The 27,948-nt window shown below is 58.2% G+C and overlaps 1 protein-coding gene across 2 annotated transcripts; it reads left to right on the plus strand.

Moving 5' to 3' along the window:
- SEMA3F (semaphorin 3F) lies at positions 1-27,938 on the plus strand. Of its 2 annotated transcripts, XM_037529415.1 has the most exons (19): positions 1-242; positions 4,287-4,446; positions 17,456-17,616; positions 17,728-17,790; positions 17,901-18,020; positions 18,701-18,793; positions 20,325-20,418; positions 21,671-21,790; positions 22,004-22,143; positions 22,258-22,372; positions 22,498-22,567; positions 22,727-22,871; positions 23,915-24,137; positions 24,676-24,764; positions 24,892-24,933; positions 25,124-25,281; positions 25,477-25,544; positions 25,849-25,982; positions 26,593-27,938. In XM_037529415.1, the coding sequence occupies exons 2-19, from the start codon at positions 4,335-4,337 to the stop codon at positions 27,001-27,003; spliced, it is 2,358 nt and encodes a 785-aa protein (XP_037385312.1). In that variant the 5' UTR covers positions 1-242; positions 4,287-4,334; the 3' UTR covers positions 27,004-27,938. The 2 variants fall into 2 exon arrangements, with proteins under 2 accessions (XP_037385312.1, XP_054550071.1); XM_054694096.1 differs by lacking the exons at positions 1-242; positions 18,701-18,793 and having other exon boundaries at positions 3,113-4,446.
- The last annotated feature ends 10 nt before the right edge of the window (positions 27,939-27,948 follow it).

Raw genomic sequence — 27,948 nt, forward strand, 5'->3', positions numbered from 1 at the left:
GAGCGCCCCTGAACCTTCCCATGGCCCGGGCTAGGGCCCGGGGCCTCGACTGCTGACGCGCCCGCAGCCCGCGGAGCCCGTGAAGCCCGGGCCGCGGCGCCGACCCCGACTCAGGCGCAGCGGCGAGAGGGCGCGGGCAGGGCCATGGCCCCGGGGGGCCGCTAGGACGGGCCGGCCCAACCCCGCGCCGCTCCGCCACCGCCGCCGCCGCCCGGGCGCCCAGGCCCCGCCGCCGCGAAGAGGTGAGTGCGGCGGGAACCGGGAGGGAGCGGCGGGCGGCCGGGCCACCCCGCGATCCCTCTGGGACCCGCGGCACTGCAACTCTGCGGAAGTGTCCGGGGCGCGGCGCGGGGGGCGCGGGGCTCCGGGAGCCGGGGGCTGCCCGCGGATGCAGGGGCGACCGGGCTGGAGTGGCTGCTGTACCTGTCCCGGCCGCCCGGACTCTTAGCTCCATGGCGACCAGGGGGGTGTGTGGATGGTGTGGCCTGCGGGATCACCAGTGTGCAAAGCAACTTTTCCCGTAAGCTTCTCAGTAGGTGGGTGCTTCCATGCACCCTCATCCCCACGCTCCTGGAGCAGGAGTCCCTGTGCCCCTTCTCCTAGTTCAGCTCTCTCACTCTAGGGCCTCAGGCGGGGCTCTTCCCTGGGGTAGGTGCGCCCGTGCTGCCTCAGTGTCCCGATCTGAGGGTTGGATGGCTAATCCAAGGAGGCACTATGCTGGTGGTCCCCACGTGGAGGGTCTCCCAGAGCCACAGGGCCAGACCATGGGCAGCCAGAGGCAAGGCTTTTCTCCCAGCACAGTGCCAGCTGCCCTGACCCCCAGTTACCAGCTTGGGTTTGCTTTTCCAGCAGGGAGCTTTGCCTCAACTGACTGTATGTTGGTGTAGGGGGTTCTGAAGAGCCTGCAGTTAAGCCAGCATTTGGGCAGGCTGGGGCCCCAGTGGTGAAGTGGCCAAGGGACACTAGGGGCTTGAAGGGCTCACCTAGAGCAGGAGGGACCAAGAGTGTGTCAAGTGGCTGAGGAATGAGACAGGGCTGACAGGAGGGGTCAGCTGGAGCTCCTAGGACTAGAGGCCTGGCTGGATAAATAACTTCTAATTCTTGAGATGACTGTGTTGCAAATACCAGCCCGGGGACACCTGGGGGAGGAGAGCCAACTGAAAGCACTGGTGTGCCTGTTCACCTGGGAGCGGGGTCAGGCTGGGGATTCCTGTCCTCCTGAATGAACTCAGACTGTTTCTCAGAAGCCCCCTGTCCTAGCTGCAGAGATAGGAAACTGCATCCAAGGGTTGGAGTCTAGTCCCAGTGCAGGAGGTTGGATGGAGCTGGGCCCTTTTCCCAGGTTGCACACGGAGGGTGCTTGGACCAGTGCAGTGTGGTGATCTGGAAGGTTAGGGCAATGGGCATGCCCACCCCTGCTGCTGCCCCTCAGTTCTGAAGGAGCGAGGCCCGGAAATGTGGGGGTTGGAGGGAGAGAAGACCAGCCTCAGGCCCCCTCTGCTCTGGTAGGCTTACCTTGAGGGGGAGGATGGAGCCAACCCCTAGTGACCTTGACTAGGAAACCCCTGACCACGAAAGGGGGGTTTTGAATCCTAGCTGTGCTGGGTGGCTCTGCTTCCTGGTCCGTGGGGTGTTGGGGGAGGGGGACGCCCAGGAGCTAAGAAGGAGCTCTGGCCTGTGTGTGTGGGGGGGTGTTTCTGAGGGGCTGCGAAGGGGGTGGGGTGCTGCTAATAATTTCTTCCCCATGTTCCCCCATGCTCCCGCCCGCCTGCCCCTCCTGCCTCCCTTCTTCTAGGCAGTTCTCAGCTCACAGGAGCCTTCCCCCCTTCCCTGAGGCAGGCTGTTCACCTCCCAGTCCCCCACTCCTAACCTGGAAGGCCTGGATCAGGCTGGACAATTCGACCACCTAGCCCCCCGCCCCACCCCCAGGTGCTTCCAGACCCCCTCGACTGGCCGCCCCTTCCCTGAACCCCTTGCCAGCCCCAGCTCCTCGTTTCTTTGTTCCAGCGTCTCTCCTCCGTCCCTCCCTCTCTCCTCCCTCTCTCTCCTCCCTCCCGCCTGCCTCCCTCCCTTGCTCCCTCCCTGCCAGCCTTTTCCCTTCCTTCTCTGTTCTTCTCCTGGTGGGCTCCCAGGTGGCGGTGGCTGTTTCTCCTCTGTCCACCCACCTGGGCTTCACTGGGGGCTTCCCTGGGGCTGGGGCTGTGTGGATGTATTTAGGGCTGGCGGAGGTGAAGCACTGTAGACATGTCCTCCCTTCCCTCTCTGCCCTCTCCTGCTCCTCTTCCTTCCCTCCTCTTCTCTTCTCCGTCCCCCAGGCTGCCAGAGAGGGTACCTGGACTTGGGCCTGAGGCCCCAACACACTTGAACATCCCCCATCCACCCCTTTAAAGAGTTAAAGCATTGCGGGACACCCCTGCGGGGGCCAGTAAGGCAAGGTCCTCCACTCTCCTGGAAACCTAGGGGGACTCCAGCACTATCCCTGCTGACCCTGACCTTGCCACCAGGAAAATGGTTACAGAGGAAAGGAGGTCACTGGGAGGGAGGTGTGGAGGGAGAAGTAAGTCATCCTGAGACCGCTGATACCTGGGATCAAAACTTTGAGGGACTGTATCTTGGCCTCTCTAAGCTAGGACAGTGTCTCCCAGCTTCCTTGAGCCCCACCCCACTAGCAGGTCAAGTTCTTGAGCAAACATGCTTTTGAGGATGTGTGCAGGCCTGCCAGTGTGGACGTGTGTATAGTCACAACTGTTTAGTGGGGGCCTCCCAGGTGCACCCCAAGGGTGCTGGTGGTTGTACAGCCCTTTCTCCCATCAGCCCCCCTCATCAGAGTCTGCAGTTCAGTCAGCACTAGTTTTGTGCCTCAGCAGACTAGGGGAGGAACTGGTTCTCATTTTCCCCTCCCCCAACCAGTCTCCCCAGGAGGGAAGAGCATCTGTGAGGAGGGATCTTGACTGAACAAGAGGTATGTCAGGCACAGGAGAAGGTGTTTCCACAGAGGGTACCACATGGGGAACCGGCCAGGAAGCAAGAAGCTGCACTTCCTGTCTGAGGAGCTAGGAATGGTTTGCCCTGGAAAGAGGCATGGCCTGTGGGAGGTGGGTCAGGGTGGGCATCAGGGCTGTCTTGTGCAGCCTGGCGGATGTGGAGCCTGGGTCTTCCCTCGGCATGTTAGCCGCTGCAGGGCGTCACTGTCGCCCTCACCTCCACCCCAGCCTTCTGGAAATGGGCTGGGGTCCTGTCTCCTTTGGGAGAAAGGAATAGATAGGCCAGGCCTGGGAGAGGGGACTCATGTAGACATTCTTAGTGGCCCCCCTACCCTGTGCTCTAATGGGGGGGGTAGGGAGTTGGCGCTGTTTTTTGCCGGGAGGGAGCAATATGTTCCAACAACTGGTGCTGAGCTTCGTTTGCCCAACAGCCAGCCTGCCTGGGGAGACAATATTTGAAAAACATAGTATGTAAACTTGGACCTGCTGGGGGTGTGAGAGTTGTGCAGGGGACACTGAGGGGGCATTGAGACCTGCGCAGGCCCACTGGCCTTCCTTGCACCCCTTCTTAGTCCTCTAGAGGCAGAGCTCTGACTTTTCCTGGCAGGAAGTCCTTCAGTATGTCTTACCTGGATCCCTCCTGCTGTGATTTCAGTAAAAGTAGTCTGTGCTATTCTCTGCTGCTCCTTTTCTGGCTGGTGCTGTCTCTTGTCCACTGTGGGCTGGCTAGGTGTATCCCATTCACCCCCCTCACTCTCTCCCCTGCCCTCCATCCCAATAGTCAGGTTTAGATTTCCCTGTTCTGGAAGGAGAGATTTGGCCAAAGCAGGCAGGGTTGGATCACTTCTTCCCCTGTTTTTTTAGGTGGGAGGGAAAGGAATAGTTTGCCTCGCTAGAGGTGGGTTAGAGGTGGGTGCCTGGACGTGAACCTGTGAGGAACTAGAGCGGCCCTGGGACCACCTGCTTCAGCTGGGCCTGTGAATGGAATTCAGGAGCTGTGGGAGCAGTGCATCTCCAGTGACTCCTGACAACTCTGGTGACCCTAGGCTGCACCTGGTTCCTTGTTCTCCAGGCTGTTGGTTACATCTCCCCAGACAAAGGCAGGGCCAAGAAAGTATGTGAGATTTGTCCACTGGGGCATTCACGTCCTGAGGCTGAGGGTGTGAGCAAGGATATACCCATCATTCCTTTAGTCCAGATAGGGAAACTGAGATACCTTGGGCAGAATTATGCAAGGGAAATGTTGGGAAGATGATGCCCCTGCCTTGCCACACACATTCTAATCTTGGTTCCCTCTCCCAGGTGTCCAGACAGCCGAGCCAGTTTCCTGGGCCCTAGGCCCCTCCCACAATGCCTTTCGCTGGTCTTCTCCTCTGGGCTTCCCTACTGACTGGGGCCTGGCCAGCTACCCCCACCCAGGACCACCTCCTGGCTACGCCCCGTGTCCGGCTCTCTTTCAAAGGTAAGAGGTTGCTTTGTTCCCCAGCACCATCCTCTGTTCACTGCACGTCATCCTCTGTTCACCTCACGTCATCCTCTGTTGCACAAGAGAGAGAGAAGATGTCAGGGGGGAAAAGGACAAATTGTATGGCCAAATGAGTCATCCTAGGGGGTGGGAGCAGGGCCATAGAGGAGGTGGGGACTTGCTGAGAAAGGCTGGAGACTGGACCACTTAAACATTCTGGGGAAGGGCCTTGAGTCTGGGCACCTTCTAGACAGAATGTGGGGTCTTAGGTTGGGTGGCCTAAGGTCTGCAGAGTGTCTCTCTGTGTGCGGTAGATAATTGGGGATATGGAGTTGTCAGTCATTCCAAACATATTTGTGGAGCCCCTTCCTTGCCAATGTTTTGCATCTGGTCCTGGATGGTCCGTGGGGAGGTGGGACAATGGGGCAGATGTTGAGACCTCAGGAAATTGGAGGAGCAGGACCTATGTAAGTGCTTAAGGAACCTTCTGGGGTTCCTTAAGGAACGGGGGAAGGCTCTCTTGGCTGTGACTTGAGGGCAGGTCCCCTGAGTTCAGAGAGAGCGTGTGCTATTATAAGAGGTCTGAACTCCTGAGATCCCCAATGAGCTCTCTTTTTTGGAAGTCATTGGAAGGTTTTAATGATGAGTTGGGGTTTGCAGAGTGAGAAGCTGGTCCCCTAGTTCCATCACCTCTGCACCTAACCCACTGGGCAGGTGAACACACACACATTTACTCGAGAATATAGGTGGCTCATTTGCTAGCCACTTCCTTGGAGGTGTTTGTGATCAGAGGAGTCGACTCTCAGCCCAAGGGAAGGAGCAGTGTCCATGCTGGGGCCTGGGACACCTAGGGACATGGCTGAGTTTGCAGCCTTGGCCCTCCTCTGGCCAGATGTCACTTTGTCCAACTCCCTGCCCTGGGTGGGGCCAACTTAGCCCTGACTGGCCAGATTTCCGAATACATATGTGGGGGTGAAAGGCTGGGCTGACCTTTCCTTCCTTAGGCTTGATTACAGCCCAGCCCACAACGAACCATGTTCCCATGTCAATCCAGAAATGGGCAGGAGGGTTGATAGGTTTGAGTTGTAAAAGTACAGCTCCTCTCCTAGGTCTAGGAAGGTGACATATTTATTCTGCAACCTCCACCCTTCCCTGGCGGAATGGCTCAGAGTAGATCAATAGATCTTGAATGGGCCCGATCCCCACTCTCACCCCCTTCTAAGCCCAAGGTGCCAGCAGTGGGAGTAGAGCCTTCCCTTCCCCCACACCCTTGGGACACGGAGCCCAGACATCCACTCTGGGTATTTTTGTCATTACCCTGGAGACCCATGAGGGGAAGCAGGAAGGCCCAGACATAAGAAGGTCCTCTGTTTGATTCTTCTAAACCTTTGCAGAACTCCAGGGGCAAAGGGGCAAAGACTTTCGTTCCTGTTTTCCAGAGAGAGAAACCGAGGCTCAGGCAAGGGCAGAACCAAGGTCAGGTAGGAGGCAGAGCGGCCAGAAATAGAACCCTGGTGTCCTGGCCTTGTCGATGCCGACACCCACATTAGTCAGGTCGATTCCCTCTCAATTAGCTCTGAAGCCGACACCCGCAGTGACGAAAAGCCCAGCTCCTGGCAGCCAGCCTGCAGTGCTGACTGCTGTGGCAGTCTGGGTGGGGCTGCAGGATGCCTGGGGCCACCCCATCCCCTGGCCTCTGTGCCTTTGCGTGAGCAGGTTGCCCTGCCCTGAGTGACCTTTCCTGCTCCTCACTTGATCTCATGTCCTTGTTTAACACTTTGATGTCGCTTCAGTTTAGAAGATACTTGAGAACCTACTATGTGCCAGGTCCCATGCTGAGTACTGGGGACTCTGCGGTGAATAAGATGTGGTACTCATAGTCAACTTGGCTGAAAAGACAATGAGCACCCAACTGGTCAGTGTCCCCCTGGAAGCCTGGCACTTATTTTGCACCAGCCCTGTGTGTCCCCCAAGCTGGGTGGGCTCAGCCAGATCAGGTATATGAAGTGGCCCTCAGTGAGAATGCAGAGCACCACCTGCAGATACTAGAGACCTGCAGGCAGTCCAGAGACTGGGAGAGAGGGCTGCTCCTGGGCACACACGAAGGCCCAGGGGGCGTTACTCCCAGAACTAGTGGTCACTCTGGCTGCATGTTATGGTTTCTTCCTCTGTGCCTGAGGTGGATGTCGCACCTGGCACACCAGCCCTCAGGGCCTCCTGCCCTGGTCCTGCTTTATTTGGGAGGTGCTCATTCCAGCCTGGTTGGGCCAGAGGGACTGGCATGAGGGGCCACACTGCCTAGAACAGATAAGGAACAAAGGCAGGAACTGGGCCAGGCTTGGGCTTATTGCCTGCCCATCCGCCTGGGCACCCCAGCCAGGCCTAAAGCCAACACAGGGTAAGGGAGAAAGTGCCAGAGTTCAGTCAGAGTGGGGGCTCCTGTGCCCCTGCCTTGAGTCTCCATCAGCAGCACAGCCAAGGTCAGGCAGAAGTAAGGAGTCAAGTGAGGAAGATTTCCAGGAACAGGCAAAGTATTCTTTAGTTCCTAGCTCTTGAAAGCTTGTGGGTTCTTGGACTAGAGAGCCTGGGTCCTCTTTCCTCCACCCCTCCTTTCCTGGGCCTGGAGTCCCCTCAACTGTAGTCAAGTCTGGGAGGGAAAGCCTCCCTTCCCCCGGTCTGAGCTGGCCCAAGCCCTGGGGCACCACCTCTGACTATGGTAGGGAGGTGTGGAGGGCCTTGCCAGGTCTTTTGTTCTGAGGGAATGTTTACTTTTTCCCAGGAAGCCACCCCCACAATATACACTGCTGCCTGCACTGGCTCTGACCAGGACTTGGGGCCAAGAGATAGGGTGGGGGAAAGGGGTCCTGTGATGACACGAGGTGGCTGTGCTGCTGGGGAAACTGAGGCAGGGGCAGGGAGATGGAGAGAAGATCACCAAACCAGAAGATGGCAGGAAGAGTGAAAATAATAGACAGTGCCTATGATGATAACTGAATGGTGATAACTCTAGAACCTAGGAGGGGGTCTCCCTGGGTTTGCAGTGAGGCATGAGACCCAGAGGCTTCCCAAATCACTTGGAAGCTGCCTGTCCCAGGACTAAGAGTGAGAGCTGCGTGGAGATGCAGGCATAGCCTTCTCCCAGGAGCTAGGGACAGGCTTCTAGGATCTTGCCATGCCAGCCCCAGCCTTTCCAGCCTCATTTCCCAAGGAAAAGGCTGGGGTTCCCCTGGGGGGGATCTTAAGCTCTCTGCTCACTGAAGCAGCAGCGATGGGGTTTGGTTATTTCCTGTAAATCTAATCTTCCAGCCCCCAGCCCCTCCACTGAGCAAGAGAGGAAAGGTCGCCCATGTCCAGAGTAGCCCTGGGGTTCGGATCCTGTCTGTCAGGGCAAATCTGGAATGCTCGGTGGGGACGAATGTTGTATAGGTAGAAGATGAGTGTGTAGGTGCTGGTCACTGCCCACCACCCTCCTCAGCCCAGCCTCTGAGTCTCTGGGGCTAATGACTCAAAATAGTGCCACCACTTATATGATTTACATTTGGCATCACAAAACCAAAGTCACTGGGTCTCTTAGGAAATGACAAGATTGAGGTTAGGAGGGGTCACGGCCTGTTTACTTCTCCTGAGAGAGGGTGAGTGTGGGTTGGGGTGGAAGTGCTTTAGTGAGCTTTGATGGAGCATTGCCCTACCCCCAGACTTGACTGCACAGGGGTGGAGGTAGGACTGGGGAACTTGAAGACCCACCCTTTCCCCCCACAGACTCGTTGGACAGCCAAGGGAGGCTTGGAGCTTCAGATTGCAGGGGAGGAGGGAAGGCAGGGTGAGGCAGCCAGGCATGACACCAGGGAGCTGGGCAGGGGTCAGGTGGCTGTGACCGCTACGGAGGGATTTGGAGCTAGCAAACTGGAGACGGTGGGTATTTCAGGGTGAGCCAGGATGAAGGAGGAAGGAAGACTCAAACCACGAACTTCAGCCTAGATCCCTGCATTTGGAATCTCAGTTTTCCTGGAAATGAAGCTACCTCATTTCTGAGAGGGGCCTTGGATGTGGCCACTTTGGGAGTTGGGAGGTCCTGGGGGTTGGCTGGCTGTCCATCCCTCAGCTGACCGGGAACTGGCCCTTGAAGAAAGTAGGACAGGTCCTTTTGCTTGCCAAGAACCTGCCTGAGGGCCCAGCCGGAGTCATCGAGGCCAGGGTCTAGGTCCTCAGCTCTGGTTCTAGGTCCAGCCAAGCTTCGGATGGGACCACCACTGACTGGGCCTCCGTTGCACAGGCCTTGTCTCTGGTTCCTTGGCACAATGCCCGCCCCTCCCTCCCTGGCTCCAGCCTCCCTTGGCACTGAGCAGGAGCTGGTGCATGCTCAAGGAGTAAATCATGTTCCTTGGCAGCCCCCGCTGCTTCATAATCGTAAAGAATTTAAAGAGAAACCGCCAAGATAAAAACCTCATCCTGGCCCATAAAGGCATCTTTCACCCTGTGGCTTGGGAGGCAGCAGCCTCAGAGGGGGCTCCTGGCTGCCTGCACCTGTGCGAGCGCTTGCTGGCACTGACCCTCGCTGACCCTTGGGCCCCTAAGGGTGTGGGGGAGAGTGTCGTTAGTGCCAGGGGCTTCTGGCCCCAGAATCCTGAGAGACCTCTAGCTCCTCCCCCAGGGCACTTGGAGTACTTGAACTTGGTAGGAGCAGAGTCAGTAGCGGTGGTTGAGAGGCTCTGCCCCGAGGCAGACAAACCCCTTGTCACTGTGCAGCCCCAGACAAGCGGCATAGCCTTCCAAGCCCCATGCTGTTGGGGATGCCACTGGCCCTGGAAGCGACATCCTGAGGGCTCAGGCAGCTCTGCTTGCATCCTGACCGTGGTAGACCTTCCATCCCTTTATGTTCCTGCTTGCTGCCTTGTCTATGAAACAGTACTGACCTCTTTGTGTTGCCGAGAGGATTGACTTTGTGACTACAGCCCCAGGGAAGGAAGTCTAGTAACTAGGAGCTACACAGACGGGGGGCAGATAGGGGCAGAGAGGTGATTCCATCCCAAGGAAGCCTATCCCTAGGAGTCCCACACAGCCTCACCCCCCACTTCAGTTTTCTTAACTTTTGGTGAGGGAGACAGGGCTTGGCAAGGGCTGCAGGAGGGCCCCTGAGTCTTGGGAAGGAGAGGAGTTAGGAGAATTCCACCCTAGACATCCAGGCACACTTCGTGGAGGAAGCTGCATCTCATACAGGGAAAGGAGGCCTCCCCTGTATGAGGGAGAAGGAAGAGCAGGAGCAGAAGTGACGGTGTGAAGGAAAGAGCAAGATATTAGCCAGAGTCTTGCTCTTGGTGCTCCGATGTAGTTTGCATTTTCTCCTTGTGGTTTTAAGCTTTTTTTCTCATCGCAGAGGTGCCGAATACATACGTGGGGAATATCCAATGACAGAGATGCATTTGGGGAAGAGATGCCTTGGGGTTAGTCCTCCAACCCCAGATGAGCTTCCCAGTCTGGCTGGAGCCCCTGGTCAGCTGCAGTGGCCCTTCCTTGAACATTGTTCCAGCTATGCCCACACCTGGGTTGCTCACTCAGACATCTACATGATGGCTGAGAGTGTGTTTGCTGGGCCTGGCCTGTTCCTGTCCTGGGAATCTGAGCCCTGCCTCCAGGGAGCCCTTGGAGCTTTGGAGAAGCAGAGAATATTGCTGCTGCATTTTTTCTTAGAAATAGCAAGAGGGCCCTTGCCAGAGGCCTGGATGCCAGAAGGCTCCAGTCTGAATCCAAAGCCCGGCTCACGTGGGTGCTTGAGCTTGGCAGACCTACAACACCCCTCCACCCCTCACCCCAGGCTGCTGAGCAGCCTCAGGGAGAGGGTGGAGACCTGCTGGGCTCCAGACCTGACCACTGATCTCGACCCAGCAAAGAATGGGGCTTGGGCTGCTGGCCTAGGATCCAGGAGGCCAGTCTGTGGGGGGAGGGAGGCCTCAAATAGACTAATTGGTGGCCATCTTCCTGAGGCTGCGGCAGGCAGTGGTTGTCTGGTACTTCTTTGCAGGGCAGGGATAGTCCCAAAGCAACAGGACCAGGAAACGTTAGGGGCGTGAGACCTCAGCCCCCCTGCCCCCACTCTCCTTCCTTCCTTCCTCCCCTGGTCTCCCTTTGCCTCCACCCCTCCCCCGTCACCACCTTGACCCCTCCTTGCTTCCTCCTGAGACATGCTCTTTCCTCTGAGGTTTCTTCCTGCGTGTGGCTCGTTGCTGATGTCTTCCAAGGAAGAGTGCACTGCCCATGTTCCAGCTGGTCAGCTGGCACACTTGATCTGTGGGTCATCTACAGCAGTTGGCACAGCAGCAGCCAGAATGTGGGGGCTTCGTGGGCTTTTGCAGCACTCATGCTCAAGTGGGTGGCACTCCAGGGGGCCTCTGCCCAGGGCTACCTGCACCCGTTTTCTTTGGCTCAACACCAGCCTGCGTGGAGTCCTTGCTGCCTTCCTGGGCCGACACTGGCTGAGTCCTGCCCAGGCTCCTGACGAAGCCTCACTGCATCCATCCCCTTAGAGTGACCCTGATAACACATCTTTCTGAGTTGTGCCTCAGTTTCTGCACCCAAATGTTGGGGAAGGGGTTCAGACTGTCTGGGACATCCTGGGAATCTCTGGGAGGGTCATGTGAAGGAGCTGCAGGGACCCCAGGAGTCCTAGAATGACAGAGACGGGGACTGGACCCAGGGCAGGGGGAGGGTCTCGACACCCACCAGACTGTCGGTCCCATCCTGGCCTGGTCCCATCCTGGCCTGTCCGTCTGGGTGATTTATAGGAGTAAATGAGCCGTGGAGAGTTTGTTGTCTTTTGCAGTCACGGGGGAGGAGGAGGTGGTGGAGGAAGGAGTGAGGGGTTTCCGGGCCAGGTCTGGAATGTGGGAGGAGGGGTGGACCCCTGGGCCTGTGGAACTGGAGGCCCTGAATGGCCATTTCACACTCGCCACCTGAGACATAGATCTATGCCACCTCCCCCTCAGGACTAACCTCTCTGCCTACTCCCTTCACACTTCTTGGGGCACTTTCCTATGTGAGCTCCTTGCTGGGTCCAGGCCATCTCCTCCCACCCCATTCACACGGGCCATCCTGCCCCTCCAGGTCAGCTCTCTCCACTGTACTGTGTACTTCCAAGCAGGGGCTGGGCAGGGGTCAGTGGAAACACTGGAAAGTCCCGCACCTGCTAGGACAAAATGGTCAAAAGTCACTGGACATCTTGAGGGTGGAGGTGAGGAGGTACAGAGCTCTGGCTCCGGGCTGGTGTTTATGCCAGGGACTGACCCCACAGCTCCTTCCCTCCTGGCTTTTCCCGGGTCAGGGATGAGCTGTGCCCCCAGCCTGTCTTTTCCTGGGCGGAGCAGGTGGGCACTGGGGCGGAACGGGCGTGGGAACAGCCTGCCTGGGCCTATGGGCCCCAGCCCCCAGCCCCCAGCCCTCAACCCCTGAAATGGGAGGGTAGCCCACTGCAGAGCTTTAGCCCAGCTGGGCGGCTCCAGCTCTGGCTCCAGCTGGGTGTTTACTGAACAGCTGGGATGTTTACAGTAGCCCTTGAGGAGGGGGCCCCTTGTTCTAGAGGATTTCCCATCTTGGGGGTCCCATTGGTGGCCCTTCTGACCTCACAGTCTTCCCACACCCCTGGGATGGGCGTGTCAGGGATGCAGGAATGGCAACCACCCCTGCCCTCCCCACGATGGGGCCAGGGTCTCAGCGCCTGCCCCTCCACCCTCCACTCTGGTCTTGGGACCCTCTCCCCTAGAGGAGCTGACATTCCCAGGAAGTGGCAGCTCTAGGTGGTGAAATACGGTAACTGGGTCCCCAGTTAAGACATTTAAATTAAATTCAATCAGAGCAGTTATTGAATATAAACACTCCGAGTCATTTACATGTTAATTATGTTGAATGGACTACGAGGCCATAATTAGTTGCTAATTGGGTGAGAGCCGGCTGTAATTGGTTTTGTTGGCACGACCTGGCTCACCTGCCTGGGAGGGAAGGGGGGAGAGTGTGGATGGCTCTGGGGGAGGCCTCTGGGTCTTGATCTGGAGAACTTGGCCCAGGGATGTGATTAGAGGGGACAGATATTAAGGGGTTTGAGGCCAAAGAAGCCTGCACCCTACCCCCCAGAGGGTAGGTAGCTTAAGCCAGCCAAGGCAAGCTCTTGGATTTAGCTTCCAGGGTTTCTCATCACAGTGGTGGGGGGATGAACCAGGAGAGCCAACCCCTGCATTAGCAGTGTCAGCTCAGCTGTGTGTGGGACCTGAACCTGAACAATGTCAGATGTTCCAGAGAGGGTCCCTGAGAACTCTGGGCAGGTGTCACCCTGGTATATCCCTGGCAGAGGCTGGGGCTCTGGTTTGACCTGGCCAGTGTTGTGGTCCGGGCATTGGGGTATGAAGTGGGTATGCTGAACAGAGGGAAAGGTGCTTGCAAAGCCATTGGGGCTGCCCTGCCCCCAGCTCAGCCTGGCTGGGACTCCCAGGGTTGCAGGGCTGTGGCCAGGGACGGAGGCCTTCCGGCTGGCCGCTCATTAAAAGAGGATTAGGCCAACAGCCAAGGGGCCAGCCCAGCCCCTGGACCTTCCTCTGGGGCTCTGCAGCTTTGGGGGAGTAATAAAGAGGTTAGGACCCCTCCCTTGAGCCCATGGGGGTGTCCAGTAGGGATTGTCTGCACCCTGCCACTCCTACCACATCCTTGTCTGCCTTAGCTTCCCTCAGAAGGGCAGAAACTCTGTCTTTCTGACAAAGAGCCTGGCCAGCACCCCCACCTCACTCCCAGTCTCATTTCTCTTTAGCTCAGGGATTAGGGCCGCACCAGCCCACTTGAGGTCAGAGGTCAGGGCTGGGCTGTAGGGACCTGTCTATCATGGCTCCACACCCACGCATGGCTAGGGGAGGTGACGCTGTCAGTCAGAGCCTGCTGCTTTGTGGGGTTGTAACCAAGGGGGCGGGTACTCACCTCTACTCCAAGACCCCCCACTTTTTGTAGCAGCCCCTGCCTTGCTGACAACAGACTTGGTGTCCTAGAGACAGGCAGCAGGGGCACGCCTCCTCAGGGCTGTCCTTGACTACCAACTCCTTTAAAGTACGGCATCACTGCTTCTTCCCAGGGAGCAGGAGAAGGAGGCCCCCAAGACTACGCCCCTCTGCACTGAGAGTGCCTCTGCACTGAGAGTGCTCCTGCCTCTGGACCTTAGCCAGGTCATTCTGAGCCAGGACCCTGAGTGTCTAACGGCCTTGGGGGAGTGCGAGAGGCTAGGAACGACTGCGGAAATGAGGTGTCTGATGCCAGAAAAGGCTCTTCCTTCCCAATGACGGGAAAAGCCTTCCCGGATGTCGCCACACCCAACCTGTGCCCAGCCTGGGTGAGGGTATGGGGTGGGGAGCCCTTCCCAGGAGCCATCACCCTGTCATACCACAAGGTCAAAGCTTCTGAGTCCTGACACCCACAGAACCCTAGATTGAATCCCAGCCTCGCCCTCAGTATTGTCATGGAGAGGGGTCAGGCTCCTGCTGTTAGAGCTGGACAAGGGAGGCAGGTGGCACCTGGTCTGAGGATATGGTCAGGCTGGATCCATGGCACCCTCCTCCCACTAATGGCTCCTCAGGCCCCAGCCCCCCTTGCCATAGTCCCTGCTCCCCAGGGGTCTGTGGGCCAATAGTATCTAGCCCTGCTGCCACTGCAGGTGTCAGCGGGAGACCCAGTGCTGCTTAACTGCCCTCTGCCCTGGCCCAGGCTTCTTGGAGGAATGCAGGCCCCCAGTTCCTTTGCCCTGTGACAGGTTAGGGAGGGGGGCCAGGACACCGGTTTCAATCGTCAACTTATGACCTGTGGTGTACTGTTTCTCCCTGGGCCTCAGTCTTTCTGTCTGGAGCTGGGGAGCAAGGCTTTTGTGGGGACCCTTGTTTGAATCCTTTCCTGCAATTTGGTGCCGTGAGACAAACGCTCCAGCTGGATGTCAACAAGGCCGGAATCCCGCTCCCAGCCCGCTCCGGGACCTGGGAAAATTCCTTCCCTTCTCCACCTATTTCCCCTTATGCAGGTCCGGTTTGAATGGGTGATTCTGGGTTTAGCTCTGCTCCTGTGGGCTGGTAGAGGGGGCAGACAGGATGGAGTTAGGGGACGGTTGTATTGAGTCATACAGGAAGCCCCTTCCTGCCCCCTTGCCCTCTCTGCTCCCCATCCCAGCACTAGGAAGCAGGGCAGCAGGGATGGGACCGAGGGGTGGATGTCTCTCGGAGATGGTGAACCTGCTCCCCTGGACAGAGGGCTTGAGACCCTTCCTCACTCTCCCCCCTACTCCCAAGTCACAGGCAGCCCATGAGGGAGGGGTGAGTGAGGGCCGAGGAGGTCAGAGCAGAGCTGGGACCACTTCGAATGTTAGTACTAGGAGCCCCACGAGGTGGGAAAATAAGGCTCAGAGAGCCAGAATGCCCCAGCTGGGGTCACAGAGCCAGGCCAGAGCCAGACTGCTGATCGGTGGTCTCACCCCGCCATGCCCCGCACAGCCTCATGGGGACTCTCCTCCCACACCACGGTTCCCACAGGGACAGAAACATCATGTCCTGTGACAACAGAGCCATTGACGCCATTTCCCGTGGCCACTGGGGTAGTCCCGAGGGTCCTGAGTCACATGCCCTGTCGCTGGAGGGCGAGTCACCTTCCAGCCCTGGGCCTCCCCTTCCATCGGCTCAGAAAACCAAGGACCTGGGCGGGAATCCTTCCCACCTTCCTGCACTCTAGCACATCACTTCCCTTCTCTGTGCTTCATCTGTGAATCGATGTTTGGGGTGCAAGGCTTTGTATATAATATGTGCTTAAAGACTGAATGGGAAGCTCCTTCCAGTCCCACCTCTACCCAGGGGCAGACCGGCTGGGGACTCAGAGAGCTGAGGGGCAGGATGTGAGATCAGCTCATCTGCTCCATGTGGAGGTGTCAGTTTCCTCATGTGCTGAATGGGCTCTCCCTGCCTTTCTCACAGAGGGGGCTGGAGCCCGCAGTGTTGGGGCTTTGACCCCAGGGCGGGGACTTGGAGGGCCACGGCAGAGCAAGAGAGTTCAGATTATAGAGGCCAAGGCTGGGTAGGAATGGTGGGGGTGGGGGGGTGAGGGGCAAGTAGAGATTATGCCTGGTTGGGTTTCTGGGAGTTAGGTGTTTGCAGCTTCCCCCCTCCCCTCCAGTGTCCCCTAAATGCCCCTTACCCTGGGCCAGCAGGACGGATAAAGGCACAACCAAGGCCATGCCCCCATACCCCCAGCCAGGGTATAAATAACCGCTGGCGGGCTGTCCCAGTCTGGGGGGGCTCGGCTGGCAGCCCCACTTCCTCTCTGGCTGCTTCCTGGCCCTGGGGGGTGGGTGAGTGTTTACTTTCCTGTTGTCACTAGGGCTGGGTGGCCAGGCGGGGGACTCCGAGTGGCCCAACAACAGGTGCAGGACAGGTGTCCAGGCTGCCCTGCCCAGGACTTCAGAAGCGCCGCCGGACAGGCGGGAGAGGCCGTAGCCTGGCAGGAATCGGCCCTTTGATCCCTCGGCGTCCCTCCGTCCCAGTGGTTGGACAAGGTCATCACCTGCATTCTCTTGTTGCCACATAGTGAAGACTGGGCAAGCAAGGCATTTGCTTACCTCCTAGGTCTTTAGCAAGGTCTCTGGGTCTGCTGTAGGAGTCCCTCAGCTCCCAGCCTACCTTGGACAGCACATCTGGACACACCTATCCAGCACCACCCCAGGTTCCCCAGTTCATAACAGGGCTCAGGGTTGACCAGGATAGCCACCTAGTGCAGGGTGACCCTGACTGGTGGGACATGACCATCTGCTGGTCCCACCAGTGTCTGGAGCCTCACACCCCAGCTGTTCTCCAGGCCTTCTTCTTGATTGCCCCACCTGTGAAATGGGTGCCCAGCTGCAGCGTGGGGAGACAGGGTGTGCTTGCCCCCCGCCCACCGTGGTGAATACCTTGTCTGATGGGGGACACGTGTGGGCTTGTGTGCATACCTGGGCCATGTGTGAACACGCATGTGCTCGTCTATGTGCTGCCATCTCAAGCCTCCCATGAATATTTGCTACCCTCATTACAGTCTTCCCTCCTGCTGAGCTAAGAATAGCTGGGGTGGGTGGAGGAGGGGCTTGCCAAAGGGACCCCTTGGCTCTCCCCTTCCCAGACAAAGGTTTCCAAGTTTCCTGGAGTCCTGTGTCTGTCTTTGGCCTGTCATTTGCCCATTCCCACCTGCGCTTCAGTCCCAGGAAAGAGGACTTGGGGATGGGAGGGCTGGGGCTGCCAGACTCACACAGAAGAGAGACTGAGGACTGAGCTGGACCCAGCCCAGCCCCGGATGCTGCCGTACTAGGGGGAGGGCCTCCTTCCTGGGGAAAATGTGCCTGGTGGGTGCAAAGTGGCCTGAATATTCCACTAGTTACAGCCCTGTGAGCCTGTGGGAGCCCAGGGTCTATTGGGTAACAGGACTTTCTGGTGTGCTGGCTAACCCACTTCAGATGAGGTGGGACCCTGCTGTGTGCCAGCTCTGGTCTGTCTGGTGGGTAACTGGGGTGAGGAAAGGGCATCTGGGCTCTGTGCCAGCGTCTCCAGGCTGTCCTGGATGCACCTGCCTCCACACCCCCCTGCTCATTAACCCTTTTAGGTCCTTGTGGGAAGCCAGCCCCACCCTGAGCGTGGGAGTATTTACCCCCATATGAGCAAAGACTCTTTGATGCCATCCCTCAGCCTGGCTCGCACCCACTGGCCTTTCATTGGGACCCAGAGACTGGCTGGGGCTGCTGGTGAATCAGAGGTTTGGGTGTGGCCCCCTTTCCTGGCTTGCCCACCTGTCCCACTTTCTCCTCCCAACAATTCAGGAACTGGAGAGGAAACTAAGAAAGTCTGGGTGGGGACCTGGGGGGCTTGAGATGACATGTATGAGGGCACGTATGAGAGTGATTTGGGCCCGTGAGACGTGTGGTAGGCTGTGGCTGGATATTCTCCAGGGTCCTGATTGCTGCCCTGCTCCCCACCCACAGAGCTCAAGGCCACAGGCACGGCCCACTTCTTCAACTTCATGCTCAACACAACCGACTACCGAATCCTGCTCAAGGACGAGGACCACGACCGCATGTACGTGGGCAGCAAGGACTATGTGCTGTCCCTGGACCTGCATGACATCAACCGCGAGCCCCTCATTGTAAGGGCCTGTCTACATGTAGGGATGTAGGGGGGGGGGCTGCGGGGCACGGGACCCCAGAGCTGGGGGCCTTTCCAGCCCATGGCACCCTCCGACTCTCATCTCTGGCAGATCCACTGGGCAGCCTCCCCGCAGCGCATTGAAGAGTGCGTGCTCTCAGGCAAGGATGGCAATGTGAGTGCAGTGCGGGCCACAGGTGGGGTTGAGGGGAGTAGGTGACCCCAGGGAGGCAATGGGGAGAGGAGGGCATCTAGGCACCTCCACAGCTTTCCCTCTGGCCCCAGGGTGAATGTGGGAACTTCGTCAGACTCATCCAGCCCTGGAACCGAACACACCTGTACGTGTGTGGGACCGGCGCCTACAACCCCGTGTGCACCTATGTAAACCGCGGCCGCCGTGCCCAGGTGAGTCCCCAGTCCTGGCCCCGTGCTGCCCCCAGCCCCCTCAGTAGCCGCATTGCAGGGTTCTGATGGGAACGTGGGCTTGAGCCCCAGCCCTGTGGCCATGGGTGAGTAACTTCTTTCACCCCTCAGAGCCTCGGCTTTCTCCCCCCCCCGAAAATGGGGCTAATGGCTGCCTTTCTCACAGGTCGGTGTAAGGAGGAGGCAGTGAGCTAATGCTCCCCAAGCTCTTAGCACTGTGCCAGGCACGTAGTAAGTGCTCACTCCACATTGTAGCAACCATCCTGGCCATGCCTGTGGCCCACGCCCCCGCAGCCGAGCTAGAGGGCCCGAGGGGCCTAAGCATCAGGAGGTTGAATGCTGGGTCAGCTTCCGCCACGCGGCCTGGGGGAGAGCTGCTCCTTCCCCAGCTCTGCCCTGCCTTGTTCGCTTCTGCCCTTTTCCATCTCCATGTAGGCATGTGTGTGAGCTGGTGTGACGTTGTAGGGCATGTATGAGAGTGATTTGGGCCTATGGGACATGTGTGTGCAGACGTGTGCCAAGCTGTGGATGTGTGCACACGCACGTGCATCTGTGCGCTCGAGTGTGTTCCTGGCATGTGTGGTGTAAGAAGCTGGCAGCCCGAGCCCGCTCCCCCAGCCCCTGCCACCCCTGGCTCTAATCCCTGTTCCTCATCTTCTCAGGCCACACCCTGGACCCAGATGCAAGTGGTCAGAGGCCGAGGCAGCAGAGCCACGGATGGTGCCCTCCGCCCGACGCCCACAGTCCCACTGCAGGTGGGCCTCATCCCTCCAGGCCCATGCCAGCAGTACCACCTGTGAACTAAATTCACCCTGGGCCTGGCCTTCCAGCCAGGACCTGCACCCCAGGCCAAGCTCCCCAGGGTCTCTCCTCTATCTCTGTGCCCCCATCCCACCCCTTCCTCTGCAGTGCCCTCAGGCTCTGAAGGTATTCTCAGCTGAAGCCAAGTCAGCCTCAGTGTGACCCCTGAAGGCAAGAAATCATGAAGCCACCAGGTGGGGAAGACAGAGCCCTGGGGCCAGCTGTGCCTCACCCTCAGAACCCATTTGTATAGACACATCTGAGCACAGCTGGTACACATGGGCACCCATTATGCACTCACACCCACATCTTGCTTCTCACCCAGGGTGGGAGCATGGCATGTATGTACAGTCTGACACATACTCTTGGGTGCCCATGCCCTGGGCCTGCCCTGGACCTTCAGTGAACAATGTCCTTCACACTCACGCATGTGGAACTGTCTTCCCCTGGGGTGGAAGGGCACAGCTGTCTGTCCACTAACCATGACCTGGGGTCTGGTCTGGGGGTGCTGGGGCTGGGCAGGGGCGGGCCCAGGGGCAGGGGCTGCCGGTGAATGACAGAGAAAGTGGTTACTTGAGCTTGTGTGTCTGGCAGGCAGTGCTGAGAAGCGGGACTGCCCAGGCTCTGCGTGTGTGTGCCCAGGGTGAGCAGTGGGTTCCGTGTGCTGCAGCGATGTGTGCGGTACTGTGTGTGCAGGGAGTCGTGTGCAGAGTGTTACTGAAAGCGGGCCTGTGTATATCTTTCCATCACCATCCCTGCCACCTGCTGCCACCTCCTTCCTACCTCTTTGCCTCTCTCCTTTACCCCCCTTCCCGTGAGCTCATCCTGGTCCCAGAACCTTCAGCTTCCTTCCTCCTAGCATCTCCTGGGCTGGATTGGGAGGCAGAGGGGGCTTTGTGAATACCATGTGGTCTAAAGTGGACCTCTCAACTCCTGCCACCCTGGGGAGACATGTGGAGCTGGGGGCTCTGCTGAGGGACAGGGAGAAGGCCACGGACTATTAGGCCTAAGGACCACAGGTAGGGCATAAAGCCTGGGGACACATTGACCTCAGAACCCTCTGGCCTGGTGGGTTGGAGCTCAGGCCCTTGGCCACTGTCCTCTGGTTGGCAGCCCCTTTTTGGCCCAGGACAGGCAGAAACAGCTCAGTGAGTTGTGTCTCTGTGGCCCAAGGGGACCCTGACCAGAGTCTTTCTGAGGTGGTTGGCATGGAGGACTGTAGCACCTGAACCTGCCCATCCCCCTCTCGTGACTCCCAAAGCAGAGCCCTCCAAGACCTGGGACCAGGAAGCACCTCCCTTGGAGCCCACGGCATGGCCCTGTCCTGGGTGACCTCGCTACAGTTAAAACCCAAGGAGCCCTGGGGAATGGTGGAGTGGCTTCGGGGTTTCCCCAGGGGCTCGCTCTCACCCTGGGAGCCTGACGCCTGCCCTTCCTGGCTGTGGGACCAGCTTGGATGGTGCTGAGTCCCCCTCTGCCCTACAGGACTACATCTTCTACCTGGAGCCTGAGAGACTGGAGTCAGGGAAGGGCAAGTGTCCGTATGACCCCAAGCTGGACACAGCCTCGGCCCTCATCAGTGAGTGCCCCCCCCTGCCCCATGTGGCCTCTGCCTCGAGGATGGGAAGGGGTGGCAACAACACTTACCCCGGGCACACACTGTGGACACGTCGTCCCTAAACCCCCAGTGGGGCCCCACCTTGTAGGGGAGACAAACTGGCACCATGTGAGTCCAGGCATAGAGACAGGGTAGTGTGAGCCTCCATTCAACCCCTGGGCTGGGGGTGCTCAGGGGACTAAATCCTACCCTGTAATCTGGGGTGGACCCTGCAAAGGCAGAACTGTCCCAGCCACAGATTGTCTGGAGGAGAAGATAAGCTGAAACTATTGGGGGCAGTCTAAGATGGGGGTTGGGGGTGTCCCATGGCGTGTCCTTGGCTTGTCTGAGAGGCTGGAGAGACTCCACAAAGAAACATCAGAGGGGGTTTGTTTCTGACCTAGCCTAGTGTCAGAGGGAGTTGGGGGAATCTTCTCTGAGAAGGGGTACTGCCTGGGGCCCCGGGAGCAGCTGCTGCTCCTACCGGCAAGTCGTGTGGGCCCACCACTATCCCTGGCCCCTGCCTGTTTTCTGGCTGCCCAACCTTGTCTACTCGTGGCAGCTGCTGTGCCACCTCCCAGCCTGGGAAAGGCCCCCAGGGTAGAGTCCTGGCATTATCCTTCCCCTCCTGGCCAGCAAGAAGATCCTAGCCTGATGGCAGAGCCCAGACTGGGGCCCTGGTGGGGGAAGCAGGGCCTGCCCTGGGGAACCTAAGAGGAAAGAAATGGAGTGGCCTGCAGCCAGCGTAATTATTCAACTTTCTGTTAAAATGTTCAGGTGTTTTGTGATCCAGCTGTTAAACACAGCTATTATTAAAAAGTAAACTACATGCACTTTCAATTAAGTAAATTACTTTAAAAATAAACGTAATAAATACTCAAAACTCATTAGTTCCTAGTTATTTTATTATATTTTCTTATCATCTGTGCTCTTGAGGTGACTTGCCTCTTGGAGTGGAAATGCTGCACGCTGGTGTGGCAGCTCCTCCCCACGCCACCTGTGCCTGAGGTTAGTGACTGCCATCAGCCGTGGTGGGAGCGTCCCCACCACAGAGATTGGCCCTTGCTGCTCATCAGAGCTACCATGCTGCTCATCTCAATCCTGCAGCCAGGCCGTCAACACCAGCACCCACTGGTGATGGACTCATGCCCTGGGAGGCTAGGGAGCAATACGACCTTGCTCTGGAGGTCACTGGGTACCCTGGTGCCCTGACCTACCCGCCGGCTCCCCACAGACGAGGAGCTCTATGCCGGAGTATACATCGACTTCATGGGCACCGACGCCGCCATCTTCCGCACCCTGGGGAAACAGACAGCCATGCGCACAGACCAGTACAACTCCCGGTGGCTCAATGGTGAGCGCAGCCCAAGCCCGCTGGTGGGCAGCATGTCTGGGACAAGGCGAGGAGATAAAGAAGCACTCGCGGGGCACTCCCGCCTGCAGCTGGCTGGGTGGGGGAGGGTGCCTGTCTGGGGCAGAGTTGGTGTTTCTGTGCATGGCCAGTGATGCTGTCCAGAAAAGAGGCATTGTGGGAGGAGGGCGCGCCAGCTGACCTCTGCCCCTGCAGACCCTTCCTTCATCCACGCGGAGCTCATTCCTGACAGCGCTGAGCGCAATGACGACAAGCTCTACTTCTTCTTTCGCGAGCGATCGGCAGAGGCGCAGCAGAGCCCCGCCGTGTACGCCCGCATCGGGCGCATCTGCCTGGTACGCGCTGGGCTGGTGGCTGTGCCCTCCTCTCCACACCTGTCAGCCCTGCTCTGGCAGGGCCTCGGGGGTCAGCTGGCCTCTCTGACCCAGTCCCTGCTCCCTGCCCCTCAGAACGATGACGGCGGCCACTGCTGCCTGGTCAACAAGTGGAGCACATTCTTGAAGGCAAGGTTGGTCTGCTCGGTGCCCGGCGAGGATGGCATTGAGACCCACTTCGATGAGCTCCGTGAGTGCCCAGCAGACAGAGGGGGTACTGGGGCTACCTTGGAAGGGACAGAAGCTGTCTGGGTGGGCAGGACCCTGGGCTCCTGGCTAAGATACCCTCCCAGCACCTTTTCCCTCTATTCCCAGAGGATGTGTTTGTCCAGCAGACCCAGGATGTGAGGAACCCAGTCATTTATGCTGTCTTTACCTCCTCGGGGTAAGACTGGAGCTGGGCCAGCAATGGCAGCATATTTCTGGGTTGGGGGTCTCTGCCTTGTAGAGGAGCCCAGCCTGGTGGCAAGTTGCCGGGTGAGGGCAGTCTGGGAAGGGGGCCTGGGAATTTGCGCTACCCACCACACATCCGCCCTGCTTGTAGCTCCGTGTTCCGAGGCTCTGCCGTGTGTGTCTACTCCATGGCTGATATTCGCATGGTCTTCAATGGGCCCTTCGCCCACAAGGAGGGCCCCAACTACCAGTGGATGCCCTTCTCAGGAAAGATGCCCTACCCAAGGCCAGGCACGGTGAGAACCCACTCATTGGCCTATCCACTTCCTCTCTATGTCAGCTCTTTGCATCTGTGGGCCCCACCATCATGGAGTCAGGTGGGGGAGGTGGACCAGATGCATATATAAACCCCCCATATCTCCTTAATAAAGCTGAGTTGTTATTTGTTGGGAGCACATCTGTGGGTAGGCTTGAAATAAAGCGGAATTAAAAAAAAGTTTAAAGAAAAATACAGCCCACTATTTACACGCAAGGTCAGGCTGTGAAGGAACTCAGCCAGGATCCTGAAGCAAGGGTGGTGGACTGGGGATGGCGGGCTGCTCCATGGGATGCCTTCTGGGGGTGTTTGGAAACTTAAAGTTTGAGGAAAGAATTTTTGAAGCAAAAGCAGAGAGGCAGCTAGAGGTCAGCAAAGCTGGCGAACAGTAGTCAGGAGGCAGGGGTGGGCCAGGGCCCAGTCTGTGGTGGTAGGAGATGATTCACACTCATCTTGGTCTGATGTGGGCTGTAACTGCTGGGTCTAAACAAGAGGGCGATGTGAGCTGATCCCATGCATGGGATGTTACAACTCTGTGAGGCCAGGCCTGGGATGGAGAAGCCAGACTCAGCAGAGGAAAGGCATCCCCCCAGAGGTGAACTTGGAGGCTGGAAGGATGGGCTGGAGTTAAGCTGCCAGGGCTAGGAAGGTAACTCCCAGTCAGAGACCAGCACCAGGGATGAGAGAGAGCACGCCTCATGTGTTAGAGGAATTCAGGGCTTGCTGGCCAGCCGGGCAGGGAAACAGCCAGAGAGAAAGGAGACAATGGTGGGATGAGGACAGGAAAGGGATTGGTCAGCTCTGCTGAGTGCTGCCACCCATCATGGCACGTGAGGCCAGAGAGGTGGCTGTGGAGTTTGACCTTGTGGGGCCTTGGGGCCTTGGCTGGAACAGAAGGTTGGGTGTAGGCAGAAGCCTGCATAGAGAGAAGCAGGTAGAGGTGATGGGGACAGACAGAACAGAGGCCTCGCCAGTGAACCCCGTTTGGGTGGCCTGACTCTGATGTTTATCACCTGCCTGCAGTGCCCTGGCGGAACCTTCACACCATCCATGAAGTCCACCAAGGACTATCCTGACGAAGTGATCAACTTCATGCGCAGCCACCCACTTATGTACCAGGCTGTGTACCCTCTGCAGCGACGGCCCCTTGTGGTCCGCACTGGCGCTCCCTACCGCCTCACCACTGTCGCCGTGGACCAGGTGGATGCAGCCGATGGGCGCTATGAGGTGCTTTTCCTGGGCACAGGTACCCACTGCTGCTCCCAGCCCCTCCCACGCTGGGCCCACTGGGTGGAGGGTACAGATCCATGGGGCTGGGACCTACCCTGCTAGGGGTTGCTACAGGCTTGTCAAGGCCCACTCTGCCACCCTCATCCTTGGGAGCCTTCTCCCTATTGCTAAGATAACTGAGGTGGGAAACCCCATTCTGATCCCCACCCCAGGGGGGCAGTAAAAGCGGGAACACTTGGGCTCCTGAGGAGTGGTGTATGGGCAGGGAAGGGAGACAGATTGCAGGTACCTCCATGGAGCTTCTGTGTGCACACAGTGAGCACCACCCAGGGGAACACCTCCAGCACTGTGGGTCTGGGGTGGGACAGGCAGACCCTGACCACCACCCCTTATTCTCGGCCAGTGCTCCCCTTCCGGAGAAACTCTTCAGCCTTGGCACAGAGCTCCTGCTCTACTGCCCTTAGGGGTTTGGGCCTGGTGGGGGAAGGGGCTGAGGCCAGTGCCCCTTCCCCAGCAGCCTCAGCCCCACTGAGGCCCTGCCCGGCCCGTTCCAGACCGCGGGACAGTGCAGAAGGTCATCGTGTTGCCCAAGAATGACCAGGAGATGGAGGAGCTCATGCTGGAGGAGGTGGAGGTCTTCAAGGTGGGTGTGTCCCAGCCAGTCCTGTCCTCTTCACCTTGGCCCTCCCTAGTACCAGCTCCTGAACTCAGCTCAGGTCAGCCTGGGAAGGAGGTCCGAGGGTCCCAGACTGATCCCTGTCTTCTTCCAGGACCCAGCACCTGTTAAGACGATGACCATATCTTCCAAGAGGGTGAGTCTTGGCAAGGCGGGCTGGGTGTCAGGCTGGAGCCTGCATCTCCTTGGAGTCATGCCCTTGGTGCCGGGGTGGGAAAACTGAGACATGGAACAAGGAAGGGAAGGGAGGGGAACCCCACCCAACTGACTCCTGATGGGGACTGGCTGTGGGGAAGGAACTGACAAGCCCCTACTCCTGTCCCTAGCAACAACTGTACGTGGCCTCGGCAGTAGGTGTCACGCACCTCAGCCTGCACCGCTGCCAGGCCTACGGGGCCGCCTGCGCCGACTGCTGCCTCGCCCGGGATCCGTACTGTGCTTGGGACGGCCAGGCCTGTTCCCGCTACACAGCGTCCTCTAAGAGGTATGAGCCCCAGGCCCATGGAATTAGAGCCCCAGACCAGGGCCCAGTCTGGGAAGGTTGGAGGTAGATGGGATTTTACCCTGGGCGGGGGGGTCTATGGGTGATCATCCTTGCCCTCGAGTCTTGGGCATTCAGGGATGTGGGCGGGGGGCAAGATTCCTTGGGAATACTCCTTCAGGAGCTGTCCTCCCCCAGGCGGAGCCGCCGGCAAGACGTCCGACACGGGAACCCCATCAGGCAGTGCCGTGGGTTCAACTCCAATGGTGAGTGTCTGTCTCACCTCTGGGTGTTGGCCATACATTGGAGCCCTGTGCAGCCCACAGAGCTGCATACCCGGCCCCCACTGCACGGATTCATTCTCACATGACTGTAGGGATGAGGGGTCTGGGGTTATGGGGATGGGATGTCCCTAACCACCCCCTCAAGCACTAGATGCCCAGTGACACCCCCGCCTCCGCTTTTATGGGTGTGTGTCTGTATGCGCTCCTGCCACCCAACCCCACCCGCACCCCCTACAGTCAGCCCAGAAGCCATGTTGCTTTCACACAGCGCTCTCCTGTCCCCTAGCCAACAAGAATGCTGTGGAGTCCGTGCAGTATGGCGTGGCAGGCAGCGCGGCCTTCCTTGAGTGCCAGCCCCGCTCACCCCAGGCCACTGTTAAATGGTTGTTCCAGCGAGATCCCAGTGACCGGCGCCGCGAGGTAGGTGCCTCCCAGTCCTCACCACGGTTATGGGAGTCCCTGGGTAATGGGAATGCCACTTGGCTGAGATGTGGTCTAGGAGCCAAAATGGGGCAGCCCTCATTTTAAGAAACCTTTCCACGCTCCCTTCCCTATGTGAAATCATTTGAATGAATCTAGTTGTAGAAGGAAACTCCGTGGAATTTCATATTATATGGAAACTGTGCCTTTTTACATGCAAATTGCATACGCATACTCCACTGGAGGCATGTATACTAAATTGGAAGCATAATGTGGACGAGCTCCAGTATATGGGAATTCTGTGAGTAGCCTTCATTTTATGGAAATATCCTTACATGGAAATTCTGGGTGCTCCAGCTGAGCATTCTCATGAAGTAGAAATTCTGTAGGTATGCTCCAAAGTTCTCTGCTTGTGTGGAATCCCCTTATAATCTTGTGTGGCTGCTTTATTGAGATGCTATGTAGCAATTTCATGTGGGTTTTTCTCGGTATATGGAAGTTCCACATGGGAATGAATGTCCACAGGGAGTGACCCCAGATGGTCCAATCAGGAAGCTGGCTTGGCCAGCAGTGGTCATGCTGCCCCTGAGCCCCATGTCTGCCCCTGCAGATTCGTGCCGAGGACCGCTTCCTGCGTACAGAGCAGGGCTTGCTACTTCGAGCCCTGCAGCTCGGGGATCGAGGCCTCTACTCCTGCACAGCCACAGAGAACAACTTCAAGCACGTCGTCACACGAGTGCAGCTACATGTACTGGGCCGGGATGCTGTCCATGCTGCCCTCTTCCCGCCGCCAGCTGTGAGCGCCCCACCGCCTCCTGGCGCAGGCCCCCCCACACCCCCTTACCAGGAGCTGGCCCAGCTGCTGGCCCAACCAGAAGTGGGCCTCATCCACCAGTACTGCCAGGGTTACTGGCGCCATGTGCCCCCTAGTCCCAAGGAGGCACCAGGGGCACCCAGGCCTCCTGAACCCCAGGACCAGAAAAAGCCCCGGAACCGCCGCCACCACCCACCAGACACATGAGGCCAGCTGTCAGCCCTGCAGTGGGCCAGCCTAGCCCTTGTCCCTTTTAATATAAAAGATATATATATATATAAATATAAAAATATCTATATTCTATACACACCCTGCCCCTGCAAAGACAGTATTTATTGGTGGGTTGTATATAGCCTGCCTCAGCGGCAGCATCTTCCAAAACTTAGACCCATGCTGGTCAGAGATGGCAGAAAACAGAGCCAACCTACCAGGCCCAGTCAGTTGGCAGGGCCAGGCCAGGACCACACAGTCTTCAGACTCAGCTGGGAGTTTGCCTGCTGGACGACAGCCACCTCCAGGATCTACAGGACACGGGGAGCGATCAAGCTCTACCTGGACAGGGCACGGACTGTACACCTTTGCCAGTGCGTGCCGTCAGCTTGTGCCCCTGGCACAGACCTGGCCGCGAGGACTGCTTTGGAGACTGAGGGTGGTGGGCGGGTGGGGCTCAGATGCACTCAGAGAAGGGAAGAATGGGCTGTTACAGGATGCCAGCCCCTGCCTGGGAGGGGGCACTCAGTCAAGGGCAGCCCCTCCCCAGGTATTTAATCTCTATTTATTGGGCACAGGAGAAGAGGAGCCCTGCCTGCTTAGGGCCGCACTCTAGCCCCCCCGCCCCGCTCCCTGCTGCCCAGGGCAGGGCTGCCTCACTCTACCTCCTCTTCTTTTGTTCTGTGTCACTTGGACTTAGGGGCTGGGAGAATAACAGGGGCCAGGTGCAGGCAGGACTGAGGGAAGAGTGGGCCATGGTGGAGGCCCACAGAGGCTCCCCAGGGCTCCTTTCTGCCCACCACTTCAGATGGGTGTAAATAGCTCTGGGTGGGGGCACGGCCAGGTGGGTAGGGGCTCCTGGTGGCCCTCTACTCCCCAGGCCACAGCCGCCCTTGGGTTCCATCTTGCTAATAAACACTGGCTCTGGGACTGGACTTTGGC

Source organism: Talpa occidentalis, unplaced genomic scaffold, assembly GCF_014898055.3.
Source record: "Talpa occidentalis isolate TD23 unplaced genomic scaffold, MPIMG_talOcc4v2.1 talOcc4.10, whole genome shotgun sequence".
Taxonomy (NCBI): Eukaryota; Metazoa; Chordata; class Mammalia; order Eulipotyphla; family Talpidae; genus Talpa; species Talpa occidentalis.